The sequence below is a fragment of the Gobius niger genome (assembly GCF_951799975.1).
Source record: "Gobius niger genome assembly, chromosome: 5".
NCBI lineage: Eukaryota > Metazoa > Chordata > Actinopteri > Gobiiformes > Gobiidae > Gobius > Gobius niger.
The window spans coordinates 8,870,284-8,884,773 of NC_136856.1; the positions used below are offsets into that span (position 1 = coordinate 8,870,284).

At 41.2% G+C, this 14,490-nt stretch overlaps 1 protein-coding gene across 1 annotated transcript; it reads right to left on the minus strand.

Annotated features, from left to right (window-relative positions):
• Positions 1-1,170: 1,170 nt before the first annotated feature.
• LOC306962905 (integral membrane protein 2A-like) lies at positions 1,171-12,540 on the minus strand. The gene is made up of 6 exons (XM_079556281.1): positions 12,299-12,540; positions 8,295-8,435; positions 5,782-5,961; positions 4,793-4,903; positions 3,160-3,304; positions 1,171-1,357 (listed from the first exon to the last, which is right to left on the minus strand). Exons 1-6 carry the CDS (start codon positions 12,371-12,373, stop codon positions 1,251-1,253), a joined length of 759 nt encoding a protein of 252 aa, XP_079412407.1. The 5' UTR covers positions 12,374-12,540; the 3' UTR covers positions 1,171-1,250.
• Positions 12,541-14,490: the final 1,950 nt, after the last annotated feature.

Below are 14,490 nucleotides of genomic sequence, written 5' to 3' on the forward strand. Positions count from 1 at the left end.
CTCTTCCACGGGCACAAAGACCAGACAGGTACAACTCGTCTAGGCTCAGGTAAGAACATATCACACTATTGAAGAACTGTGTGCCCTCAGTCATGCAAAAAGACCAACGATGTTGTTAGCATTTGGCCTCACCCAGTAGATTCCAATGGCTCCAAATGGGTTTTCAGTATGGCCTCTTCCTCCAAGTCCTGACAGTTTTTAAATAGCAAAATCTGATAGCTAAACTTTACCTGGGATGACTTTTCAGAATCTATACTTAACTGAATGTGCTGAAACCTGGTCGCAATACAGAAAAAAAGAAAGAAAGAAAAAGGGCTCAATGAGACACTGCTCTGTCCTGCCCAATTTTCTCCATTCTGTTGATCCAGAGGCCGAAAATAGCCATAGTTTCTAAACATTTCTGCATAAAGCTTTCATCATTAATTACAGACGCCATATAAAAGTGAATTAACAGAAATAAGAGAAAAGGTTGCGGTTGAAAAGGCTGGTGTTGGACACAGTTTTATTGATAAACCGTTGTTTTTCAAATAAATCGAAAGAGTAAAAGCTGGTATTGCACTTCGCTAAAGTTTGGCATTAGGAATCCCCTTCAAATGAGTCCAAAATTTGCCTGCGTAGATTTTGTGCCACTCCCAGGCCCAGATAAATGGAGAGGATTTGCTTCAGGAGGGTGTAATGCAATTTGTAAATGACTGCGCGGATAATTTGGCAACACCGGAAAACACTCCTTCACAGTGCAAGTTTTATTTCAGTGCATTTATTTCTTCGGCCGAGAATAGATCACTTACTCCCCCTTCAGGTTACATCGCGTTAGTGCAAGAAGAGCAGGCCGACATGGAGGGAAATATCAATAACAACTTCTCAGTATGTCAAATCTCGTCTATAGAGTGAATAGGAAGTAGCGATACGGTCAAAACAACAAGCTCATTGAGAAGCACGGAAATAAAAAAAACAAAACAAAAGAAAACCTAGTCACTTCTACCAATGATCCGGCGTATGCACTGACGACTACTGGAAAATACTCGTAAAGCGTTAAATGACCTGTGTGCTCGATGGTGTAAGAAAGCAGTAGAGAAAGGAGGAGACCGAGTCCTAAAATACTGTAACAAAGAAACACAACTTCACCGAGGGCTAAAAGCAGCAGCAATGAGTTTTTGTACAAAAGTTAAGTTTTCCCATCTGAAATTGTTTACCTCGTTCGCCTGCACACACACATACCGGCTCCTGCGCTCTGAGCTCATGGGTCTGATCTATTTGGCGGGATTATCCTTGCAGATCCTGGTCTCCGTGACGAACTTGTTCTCGAAGTGGCTGATGGTGAAGCAGTCCTCGGCGGAGCGCTTCACGATGCCCCCGCCTGCGGATACAACACCGTCATGGGAACAGGAGTGACAGAAATGTGCTGCGCGTCGGCGTCTTTTGTTTGGTCAGGGGCTGATGGCGACATATCGACAAATATCTGAAGCGATGAAGTGTGAATCAGTCCATGTTTAAAGATTAAGAAACATGTGACAGCTCCGTTGAATGAAAGAGGGGACTCAGTTGTGGTTCAAACTAACTTTCCAAATGCATTCATAACGTCTTACTGAACCGAGCGCATTTTCACCAGTTTGGCTCTAAATCTAAAGGTTTCTCAACTGGAGAGCAACAGTGTAATGCCTCATTTGAAAGCTAAGACCTACAAAAGTGTACGGAACTTTTTTGTCACATTGTCGCCGTGATTTTGTCACATTTTTGAAGCGTTTTCATTGCCTTTTTTCATCGCTTTTCTGTTGCGTTTTCATCCTTCTTTCAATGATATTTTGTTTTTAAGCTTTTAGATTTAGGTAAATCCAAACTGGAGAAAATGTACTCAGGTGGGGGTTAAGAGGTTAACATCCATGTTAACATGTTCACAGGGATACGTTTATAAACTTGTTTCTCAACTTCCAGAGAGCAATACTGTCAGTTGGGGCTGGGCAATTTATCGAAATATAAACAAAATCAAAATCCTAAATTTGCTCAATAATCGTTGTCTCAATAATCGTCATAAGACTTTATAGTCAGGTTTACAGCCATTTCTTTGGCAAAAACAGCATAGAGTTTAGATGAGACAATTGAGTTTGTTAAATAAGCATTTGTTTTTATTTGAGCTGAGGTCTGTATAAAAGTTTTGTCTAGGTTCATAAATAAGCTACATATATTTGTTTTTATAATCAAATCGAAAATTGAAATTGATCAATATATAAAGCGGGGAAAAAAACTTACAAAATTACATTTTTTTTTACCTAACAAATATCTGCTTTTGCCATAGAAGAACAAAACACAACAAAACAGTTTAATAACAAGCCAAGTTTTTGAAGTTATGAAAAAAAAAAAAAAACTGGTCAAATTGGGTTTGACACGTGACCAGTGCTGTACAGAGGCAGCCATCTCGAGCTTGCCCTGAGGAAGGCCTAGAGCCGAAACGCGTTGGCAATTTTATCTCATCTAGCCATGTTTTAATAAAGGCTTTTTATTATCTCTACTTTTGGAGTGCCTCAGTTTGTTTGATTTTTTTGGGTTGTACAGGAGACAGGTCCTTCAATGCCATTACGCCCCGTCTCTGGAATGAACTTCCTCTGTCATTGCGTTCCCTCGATTCTGTGGAGACTTTTAAAAAGCAACTGAAGACTCATCTGTTTAAAAAGGCTTTCGAGAGCAAATAGAGCTGCCTCTTTGAATACATATTTTTTACTGTCTTTTACTGTTTGTTTTAGTTGCTGTCCACTGTAAAGCACTTTGTGACCTCTGTCTGTGAAAAGCACTATATAAATAAAGATTACTTACTTACAATAGTTTGCACATCCCCTGCTTTAGATTATATAATAGCAGGGAAACAGTATTCTCATTTATAGTGACGAAATGTTGATCTGGCTGTATTCTAGATGTCACCACTAGATGGAGCCACAATGCAGTTCTGAAGAGATAGCACTGGCTCGTTATATTGTTTTTGTATTTCATGCCACCAGCCAGAAAACTAAACCTGCGATGGGACTGAGTTTTACAACATGTGTGTCACCATTTCTGAAAATGCTTTTGACTGTTTGATAAGTTTTCCTCCGCCTGACCAAATAAAGGAGCCATTACTCTGTGCAAATCTAAAAATCTAACGGTGACAAGCGCTGCCCGTGCACAGACCTGTGAGGGCGTCGCGGCGCTGCATCCTGTACGTCTCTTTGCCGTCACAGAGGCGGCGGATGTAGAAACCCAAAGGCTTAATGTCATCGATGCGCTCGGTCACCACCAGGTCCTCCTGCACCAGGTAACTGCGGTATGAACCGGACTGAAACGGAAATTAAACACATGTAAACACTGCATCTACAGATAACAGCAGCCGCCCTGGTTACACAGTTACAAGTCGGTGTGGGGGATTTTTATGAATCATTTCCTGACATTGCTTCGGTTCAGTTTAGCGCCTTCTCATTTTCACACCGTTTAAATTCAAGTGAAAGCTGCACCTCCGCCCATTAACGCAGGCGACAGCGGTGGGAAAAAGAGCAAAACTTCCTGTCACTTACAGTTACAGTTAAACAGCATTTACTTATTGTACACCAGGGGTAGGCAGGTTTACTTGGCGGAGGGACGATTTTCTTCATTGTAAAAAGACCAAGGGCCGGACCTGCCAATTTTAGCCCAAAGTAAAGCACCATTTTCTACAAAAAAACCGACACCAGTCTGGCATCGGAAAAAAAGATTAGGTTCTACTGATATCTAAAGCAAGCAAGAAAAAAATAAAACAAAATAACAGGCTTTGATACCGTTAGTCCAGGGACAACATTAAGGAAGACACTTTGTTACTTCAGCATTTTTGTTTCTATTTTTTCAATTTCTTGCCCAATGTTTGCCCCATTTCACCCAATCTTTTTTTCAATCTTATTTTTTTTTTTTCTTGTTTTCACAATTGCTTTTTCCTTCTTACTAATTTTCCCCCAATTGATTCCCTATTTTTGCCCCCCTTTTTTTTTCTCCCTCAAAACAATTTTAACACAATTTTTTCCTTATTTTTAGCCACATTTCCCCCAAAATTATTTCCCGAGTTTCACACATTTCCCGTCATTGGAGATGAACCCGACCAGGTGACATCACAGCGTTCTAAAGTCCTATACTGTTCTATAGAGGAAAAAGGATTTCGTTTTTGAGGAAACTTTTGGTTCATGATCATTTTTTAAATTCATATATTTTCTTTTTAGCTATGACTTGTGAAAGTGCAGTGCTGTGAATAGGAAAAACTGTCTCCTGCCCCCCTTGGGTCCATTGACATCATCAATTTCTAGAACCTGCAACCCAGCAATTGTAAATGTGCAGATCTTCCACACATTATTGTTCTGTTTTCTGGTTCTAGACGACACATATTTTAGCATAGATATCGGATAAAGCATCGTTCAGATATTGAACGGTACCCAGCCCTATACATGGACATAATTGGGTGTTTTGCTGAGAAATTTTGAAAGATTTTACACATTTTTAGAGTATTCAAACAGGCACTTGACGTCTGATTTGTGTAATGATATCATCTTCAGAATCATTAACAAAATCCTGAGGGCCAGAGCTTCTATGCTGACGTTGCCTACCCCTGTAATGAATGGCCTACATTGCATTTGATGACTTAGAGTGAATCATGGAGAGCCAACAGATCACTTTAATGGTAACAGATAAATGCCACTCTTTCTATTCTATTCTATTCTATTCTATTCTATTCTATTCTATTCTATTCTATTCTGTGAGCGCATGTTCATGTGTGGGGGCTATGAGCTGTGGAGAGACGTCTCACCATGAGCTGGGAGAAGAGGTCGATGAGGTCGTGGGGAGGCAGCACCACAGACGTGTTCAGGGGGATCACGAAACAGGTGCGCAGGGTCAGGTCCAGGTACGCGGTCAGCTTCTGCTCGCACACAATCAGAGAGATAATGAGGTGTAAATGTGAGGCATAATATCAGAGAGTTTTACAGCCCACAGTCCACGGGGTTCACCTGTCGTTCCCGGTGATCTGTGCAGGGGCCGACAACAATTGTATATTTTTAAACTTAACATCCAAATGATTGAGGTCACACTATGAGATTATAATAGAACAACACTTTGGAAACATAACAATAACGGTGAGAGTAATGTGAAAATATTTTTGGGGCCAGATTTTTTTCCCTTTTTTTTCTCCAAACACTAAAGTCTGAGGATCAAAATTGGCCCCCGGACCATAGTTTGGACACCACTGCTTTAGGTCAATGGTTCCCAACCTTTTTTGTCCCATGTCCCGCTTGAGGCATTAATTTATACTCCGAGTACCCCCTACCTCAAAGATCCTGCCAAAATCTTAACAAACTAAGCAATTTAACATGGATTATTCAGTATTTAGTATGGTGTAATATTCAAAATACAGCAATAATACTCTCAAAGTCAAGCCTTTTACTCAAAATCATAATTGAAACTAACTTTTCTTACTATCTCTTTCCCCTCCTTTTTAAATCTGAGGTCATAAAGTAGCAGGGCCTGATAACGGAGAGGTTGAGTTTACGTCCTCAGATTATCAGGAGCACCCCTTCCGTCTAAATTGTCTTCATAAAAAGGTATCAGAAGCATTTTCTATGTTTTTCCAGAGATATTAAAATATGACTCATGCAAGTGAGCTATGAGGCTAATGAAATGTTGGTCCAGCAGGCACCCAACAAGTTTATCCTTTTATCTCCATTACATAAAGTATCATTCATTAGCCTAAATCCACGCTGACAAAACAATCCCTGGACATTGGTCTGTGGTGAGCCTGACCCTGTTGAAGTCGTGCAGGATGTAGGCGGGGTCTCCGGGTCTGAAGCGCGGAGGAGGGACACTGATGACGGCCATGTTGTCTGAGATCTCCATTTTCTCCTCCACCTGAGGCAGGTAGTACGGCTGCGCTTCGCCCCCGAATGAGCCATCGTTGAACTGCATCGAGCCGTGATACAGACGCTGTGGACGACGCCAGACAGAACATGGATCAAGACGAGGAAATAATTATTAAAATAACTACCAGTAGGTTTGTTTGTGCCATGTGTTTTTGTCAAGTGCTCTTACATTGTGTTGCTCTTTGAAATAGCAAGTGGACGGGATATGCAAGTCATGGAAAACTATGTTCACACGTCCATTTTTACATTTGCATCAAATATACACTCACAAAAAGGAAGTAAAACTTTGTGGGTTAAGTAGTTCCTAAAATGTAAAACAACCACTTTATATATATATTTTTTTTAATCCATGTTTATGCTTTTTCTCACTTGGTTGTTGACGTTGCAGTCAGGGAAATGTATATTATGTCAGGAGATGCACGGATCATTCACTTTTTGTACATGAAATTGGCCATACTGTCCACCAGAGGGTGCTATCATGAACATACATGCACAAGCACATACTGTAATTCACTGGAGCCAACTAAGCTTGGAAAAAATAAGTTACTGTATTCATTTATTAGGCCTAAAATAAAAGTAACTACATATTAAAAGGAAGTCAAGTTCCGGGGAAACAGAATCAACTAAAAATGGCAGTGTCTGAGCAGAGACTATTTTAGCTCTGGTTTAATCCACAAATGCCTTAAATTAGAAGAAGTCGAGTGGCTTACTGACTCATCTATGTTTAGCATATCGGGAGAATAGCTTTGGACTTTAACAGCAAGGGTGACATCAAATAATGTGCATTTCTTATTATAATACATTTAAAAAAAGCTTGATATTGCAAATGAGCCTTCTTGATAAAATGTCCTCACACTGAAATATTACAATACAAATGGGTGGACATAGTAAGGTGATAAGGACGTTGTAAATCGTTTTCTGTTGCCCTTAACCAAGAATAAACGGAGCAGAGTTTGTGCTTGTCCACAAGAATGCAACATTTTTCGGATTCAAGACTTTGATTCTTTATTGTACAGAGTGGACAATAATCCCAGGCTTTATGTGCTTAGCCAGCACAATCCAAACAAGCGCTTTGCTCTTCCACAGAGGCGAAAACCACTGTCAGCAAAGTTCCACTTCCCACCAACGCTTGAACATACCAGAAGGAAAGTGAAACAGCTAAAAATAAATGTAAAAATATCTGCTGAGGCCTGAAGATTCAGACTGTGCCATTTAGGTTTATTAAAAACAGATTCTTAGGTCTGTGGGCTTTATCAGACAGAACAGTTCAGGGTGAAAGAAAGAGGGAGAGACATTCTGCGGATCGTTGAAGCGCTCACGACTCTGAGGACAGAGCAGGGTTATGTGTGTAGCAGCCTCTTCAAGCGTCATTATTAACTGTATATAGACAATAAAGGCCTGTCGAACTAAAACTGCTTCCCAAACACAATCACTCTTCAGATTTCCCTGATGCATTTTCTCCTGTTTAAATGGGCTAGATGCCAGTTGGCCATTTTATACTCACTGCTGCCACCTCAGGCCATATGTGTAACTGCACCTTCTATATTAAAGGGATATTTCAGGATTTTTGACATAGGGCCTCATTTCCTATAGTTATCCAGAGTGTTGCTGATTTCTGGAGATATTGTAGAGTTCTTATATTTGAAGAGTTTTGTAGAGCTAGGCTAATGTAAGGCTAGTGCATTTCTATGGTATCAGCTAGCCTGCATTAAAAACAGTCTGACCCGCTCCTCAGAGTGTCCATAGAGTAATTTTGACCATTTTGCATTTAAAATAACTTATATTTGAGCAGCATCAGCTTCGTGGTTGTATAAGCTGCGCAGCGGCGGAGTGATCTGCTAGAAAATAGTCCCTCAAAATGCGATCATTCATGTAATGCAGGTCAGTTATATTACAAAAAATATTCTACCAACACAGACATTTATATGGTTAGTCTGGTGTTAGAAGTGATTTGCCTCAGGTGCTCTGTGGAGCGGGTCACACTGTTTTTAATGCAGGCTAGCTGATACCGTAGAAATGCACTAGCCTAGCATTAGCTTAGCGTCACGAAACTCTTCAAACTGTACAATATCTCCAGAAATCAGCAACACTCTGGATAACTAGGAAATGAGGCCCTATGTCAAAAATCCTGAAATATCCCTTTAAGCCCGTGCATGATGGCAATTCGGACTCGAAGTAAAAACCTTTTGAGTGACAGTGCAGGATTTCGGAGGCAGCTGCGGTGAACATTTTTGTGATGTTTACCATTTCACTTTCTTGGATGTGGTTTACGAAGAAGTGCTGTAACCAATCTGTAGCTATGGAGCTTTCCCTCTTCCAGTGTCCCTTTCGTTTTCATATATATATAAAAATGGCCAGATTAGGATCACACATGTGCTGCACGTGGGTGACACTGACCTTGGGGGTGAAGTAGCGGTAGAGACAGGCCCCTCCCACAATGAGGCCGCTCAGGATGAAGGCGATGCCCAGCAGAGTGAGCAGACAGCGGCCGGTGGAGCCCTCTCTGAGCATCGCAGCCCCAGCCAGCTCCGGGTCATCCTGGAACACACAGGATACTTATGTTTGAACAAAGCTGCAGTTAGTTCAACATAAAAATATACTTAGTGTGCTCGCTATTGGTGATGTTTCATATTTCACTTCCTTATTAGACACCAGCCGGGCCCGCAGGATCATATCGGGCTCTACGCACATCCCACACTTGGAGTTTCATTCCGGAAGAAGCTACAGGACATTTCTGAGCGAGCACAACAGGTATAAGGACTCTGTGAAACTTATGAATAGGGAGTAGGAGGAAAGGCAGAGGAGGAGATGACTTGTGTTTCTGCGCACTTGGAACGATGGTGTTGTGCGGTGACGCTGTACTGTACATGTAACTATGAGCAGCTGCCCCGATCCACAACTAAGTCCTACCTAAAAAGAATTTAACTACATAACTACACACAGCTTGTGTACAGGTTGTGACAAACAAAGAAGCATCATTTTGTGTTGCCACTGTACTGGACCAATGAGCCATGAGCCACTCTCTTTCCCAGGCCACTTATGTTTCAGAGTAATAAATTAATGCAACTTTTTTTTCCAAACTCCAAATCGAAACCATCTTTTTGCCTTGATGAGTGTACACTGAAACATCCAATTCCTTTTATTTTAGTTACATTGCTCAACACAACACATCTATATCTAGTATTTACATCTAAAAAATGAACACGCAAATGTGTCTTATTATTGCACATGTGGTTTAGTCGCTGATAACAGTTATAGCCACATCCGTTCATAATATTTCCGGTAATATATCTCTAAATTGCAAGTGCTTATGTCAATGCAGCGCAACTATGCATTGACATGGTTCACATTATTCATTCAAAATATGAACTGTGGATTTTATTAAGATTAAAGTACAGCAAACAGACAGCAAAGCCCAGATATTTGCACAACTGAAAACATATATCTATGCTTTAAAAAAATAACATCATGAACAAATACTGTGGGAAATGCTTCTTCAGGTTGTAAAGGTTTTTTTTTTCTGCTACTGTGACCTTGACAAACCATTTGAGTTGCTATGCACACACTTTGTTGTTGTTATTTTGTAATTCAAAAGGTTGAACTCCAGTAACACCTGTGGTTAGAACGAAAAACCCTCGCTTTGATGCTGCAGCGATACTAATACAGCAAATAAGCCAAGATCTCGTACCGCAAGATCTTGCAAGATAAAATGCCACAAGATTTTTGGGCCCCGAGTAGATGAATATTGTGGCTATATACTTTGAGCTGCAGCCAATATACTCATTAAAAGTTACCCACTAATGTTTACATAATATATCGGTTTGCACTTTTAAATTGATTTTCATGTCGTTCCGTAAAAGGAAATACGTCCCGTCTCATTGCCAGCTGAACACAGGCTATTGTTTTACCTCACATTTGATTACCTAATGTCAAAGCAAAACAAAACCCCAATGGAGACGAGCTGGTGATGTACAGTAGACCATGGGCCCCCAAAAAGTGACAGGTGAACATCTCAGAACCCCCATTGTACTAAGATATTGCCTCTTATGCTACTTAATGGCCAGAAAAACATCAAGTTTATATGTATTTAAACTGTTTATTTTGAATAATTGAATGGATTTCACTCATTTAAGGCTGTTTTACACTCAAACATATGCTAAAAACAGTAGCATTTTTATTTTCGTTTCATCTTGAAGTAATCTGGGGACCCCACTCCAAGGCCTTGCGACGCCCTGAGGCAGGGGCGGACTGGGACTGAAAAACAGCCCTGGACTCTGACCCGCCTGGCCCAAGTTAGCGTAAATGTGCACTTCCACAAATACATATTTTAACCTCTAACCTCCCGCCTTAACCGAGTGCATTTTCCCCAAGTCGACTTTTTTTTCATTGGTATCATCAGCAAAAAGAACGGGAAAGGTGGTCGTAGAAACAGAAGCAAAATCATTAATATAAATAATGAATAATAATGGTCCCAAAATTGAACCTTGTGGTGCACCATACTCCACGGAATTCCTTTTAGATTCACATTTTTTATACTGGGCTTTACCCAAATCTAAAAGCTTCTCGACTGGAGATCAACAATGCTAAGACCTACAAAAGTGATGGTAACTTTTTGTCACGTCATTTTTGTCATATATTTGTGTTTTTTTAAATGATTTTTTCTATCATTTTATGTTGTGTTTTCATCACATTTTTGTTGCTTTGCCAGCACATTTTTGTCCTCTTATTCTCGCTATTTTGATGCTTTTCTTTTTAGCTTTTAGATTTGGGTAAAGCTCGGTTGAGGCGGGACTGGTGGCCCTTCTGTGCTCTTCCAGAATGGACATATGGCCAGTCCGCCCCTGCCCTGAGGGGTCCCGACCGCCACTTTGGGAGCCACTGCAGTAGACCATGTCCCGCTTCCAGAAAACTTAAGAGTCAGGTCTGAGGTGAGGCGAGCCCAGCCCCCCCTTCAGTAAAGATGCATCGGTTATTACGGATGGACAAACTCGCAATCTCAATAATGATCATGGGACTTTATAATCGTCAGGTTTACAGACATTTCTTTGGCAGAAACAGAACCTAGCTTTAGAGGTTTGGACGAGAAAATGGAAGATTTGTGTGTGTTAAATGAAAATGGAGGAAAGCATTTGTTATTGTTTGTGCTGAGGTTTGTATAAAAGTGGTGTCCAAGTTCTTGACTCAGCAACACGTAGGCCCATATCGCCCAGCCTTAATGCTATTAGTATTTTTGACCAATAAAACCAGGGGCGAAAAACAGCCCTGGACTCTGACCAGCCTGGCCCAAATTAGCGTAATTGTGCACTTCCACAAATACATATTTTAACCTCTTACCACCCGCCTTAACCAGTGCATTTTCCCCAGTTCGGCTTTTTTAAATTATTTTTTTATTGGTATCATCAGCAAAAAGAACGGGAAAGGTGGTCGTAGAAACAGAAGCAAAATCATTAATATAAATAATAAATAATAATGGTCCCAAAATTGAACCTTGTGGTACACCATACTCCACGGAATTCCTTTTAGATTCACATTTTTTTATACTGGGCTTTACCCAAATCTAAAAGCTTGACTGGAGAGCAACAATGTAGCGCCTCATTTGAAAGCTAAGACCTACAAAAGTGATGGAAACTTTACGTCGCGTCGCCACATTTTTGTTGTTTTTTTAGTGATTTTTTTCTATCATTTTTTGTTGTGTTTTTCTCACGTTTTTGTCGTTGTTGTTTTTTTTGTCCGTGTTTTTGTCATGTTTTTGTTGACTTTTCATCCTCTTTTTCTCGCTATTTTGATGCTTTTCTTTTTCGCTTTTAAATTTGGGTAAAGCTCGGTTGAGGCGGGACCGGTGGCCCTAGAGCCAGTGGCCCTTCTGTGCTCTTCCAGAATGGACATATGGCCAGTCCGCCCCTGTATAAAAGTGGTGTCCAAGTTCTTGACTCAGCAACACGTAGGCCCATATCGCCCAGCCTTAATGCTTATTAGTATTTTTGACCAATAAAACTATAGTTAATGTTGACGTTTTAGCCAAGATGGTGGATCAAATACAAAAAAAAAGCTTTGTGCATGGGTAGTAATGATAATGCCAGATAGACATGAGCCTTATGTCCATGCACGTTTGCCATCCTCGGATTTGACTCAGCGTCTGACTCTAATCCAGATGGATGTTTGGCCTGACAGCTGTTAAAATGGGCGGTCCCTCACTGTGCTGTGCTGTCTGCCGCATCAGCAGGTGCAACGACACGCGACATGATGCAAATAAAAACAAATGCGCAGCTCGCACAGCAGAAAGGCGCAGAAACCCCCCAATGCCCGCAAAAACGTCGTGAGAATTGTGCAAAGTGTGCGCGGGGGCATCGGCGTCAGTAGAGGCCTATAGCAGCCGAGCAGAGACCCCCTCGTTAGCTTACCTTCAGCGCGGCTGCTGGGACCTCTTTCCCCAGCCCCTTCTGCGCCAGGGCAGCGTTAAAAGCGATCTTCACCATGTCTGCGGACGCGCTTCTTCAGGGCACGCGCTTCGTCTGGTCTTCACGCGCCGGTGTCGGTGATTGTTTTGGAGCTGGAGCCGCAGTCTCCCGTCTATTCTGAGCCGCTGGTCTCTGTGTGACGCACTTCTGCAACCTCGGCTTTATCTAGCGCTTCCGGTGTATGGGCGAGTTTGGCACCCCCTTCGCTCTGCGGAGTAATGCGTCTTCTGCAGGCTCTGGGACACGCGTTTCTCTTGTAATCCAACAAAATACATTGAGGAGCCTTTTTTTTTTAAACATGTAAATAATGATTAGTAATTCAAACAAGGGGTTAAACGGTAATGGATAAACGTGTAATGATTCTCCACATTTGGAAAGTGCTGCAAATGTTTTACTCTCATTGATTAATTTTATGTTGATGTTTTTATTGATTCTATTTGTTTTCTTGTATTTATGCAACTGTGAAGCACTTTGAATTGCCTTGTATATGAATTGTGCTCTACAAATAAACTGCCTTGCCTTGCCTTGCCTTGCCTTGCCTATAGGCTACAATGTAACAGCATAATTTCAACAAACCTATGATGAACCTGAAGGCTCATCGTCTTCGGCCTACTAAAATGTCACCTATTTTCTTTTACTGTTAAGGTAGGTCTTCAGGCTTAAAGGTGCACGATGCAACTTTTTAAGTGAAAAAAAAAAAACATCGTAATATTTGTGCATATTTGACCTTTAAGTGACTCAGTGGCTGTACGGGTGCAACATAGCACATTTGCTTTTCCTCACAGTGGCATTTAGGACGCTCCAAGATCAAATGTTTTTTTCCGGGCTCATACCAGAAACTGGCCAGAAACCCACAAACAATTGATTCTGGAGCATCATTGAGGCCACTGTGAGGAAAAGCAAATGTGCTATGCTGCACCCGTACAGCCACTGAGTCACTTAAAGGCAGGGGCGGACTGGCCATATGTCCATTCTGGAAGAGCACAGAAGGGCCACTGGCTCTAGGGCCACCGGTCCCGCCTCAACCGAGCTTTACCCAAATCTAAAAGCTAAAAAGAAAAGCATCAAAATAGCGAGAAAAAGAGAAAAACACGGACAAAAAAAACACAACAAAAAATGATAGAAAAAATAATTAAAAATTCAACAAAAATGCAACAAAAGTGTGACAAAAATTCAACAAAAATGAAAAAAAACAAAGAAAAAAAAAACATACAAAAGGTGACACAACACAGCAACAGCGCGAGGAAAAAGGTCAGTTTTGTGGGTCTTAGCTTTCAAAAGAGGACAGAATGCATTTGGTTTAGGCGGGCGGTAAGAGGTTAAAATATGTATTTGTGGAAGTGTCGCATTCACGCTAATTTGGGCCAGGCTGGTCAGAGTCCAGGGCTGTTTTTCAGTCCCAGTCCGCCCCTGCTTAAAGGTCAAATATGCACAAATATTAAGATTTTTTTTTCCACATAAAAAGTTACATATGCACCTTTAAGCTAAAAAAACACTTTAGGTTGCTTTTTACATACCATATTGGCCTATTTAAAGTACCCTATTCAGAAGTGCCACCTTAGCCCATGCATGTAGAGGCCTATCTGTGCCATAGCCAAGTTTAGTGGATGCACTGCTGGACGTGGAAGCACAATTACGCACAACACCGGTGGAAGGATTAACTCGGCGCACAAATGTGATGCAGCAGCTTTGAGTCTCCTCTGCGTCACTACTACATATACAGAAATAAATAAATCAAACAAGCGCTTTGCTTTAACTTCACTCTTACAATTTGACTGCAAAACGTGAGTCTTTCTTTGACAATTTCAAAAGATGGTGTTGTTTCGACGTTTTCCTGTTGCTCGGTTCTGGCGCTCTCTGGTGGTCACCGGGAGACACTGCAGCTTCTAAAGTGGGAACACTCCGCATTGATTTTTATCAGATTGAGCCAAATGCGCAACGACAAGAACTGTTTACACGTTCACTTAGACTTTCCTGTCTTTACAAGCTTCATATTTATGCTGCGTGGCATTAAAACGACTGAATCAGGAGACGGCTGTAATGCATTTAACATCTTTCCACTGTATAATGTGGTCTATTCATAATAAAACACAGTGTAAATACGCTCCGCTCTCGCACAGGGCCCGGTGGAGGCC

Coding starts and splice junctions, on each gene's coding strand:
- LOC306962905 (XM_079556281.1), bottom strand. CDS start 12,373: ATGGTGAAGATCGCTTTTAACGCTGCCCTGGCGCAGAAGGGGCTGGGG. Junction 4,904..5,781: donor TCCTGCACGACTTCAACAGG/GTCAGGCTCACC, acceptor GTGTGCGAGCAG/AAGCTGACCGCGTACCTGGA. Junction 3,305..4,792: donor ACCTCTTCTCCCAGCTCATG/GTGAGACGTCTC, acceptor TTTCCGTTTCAG/TCCGGTTCATACCGCAGTTA.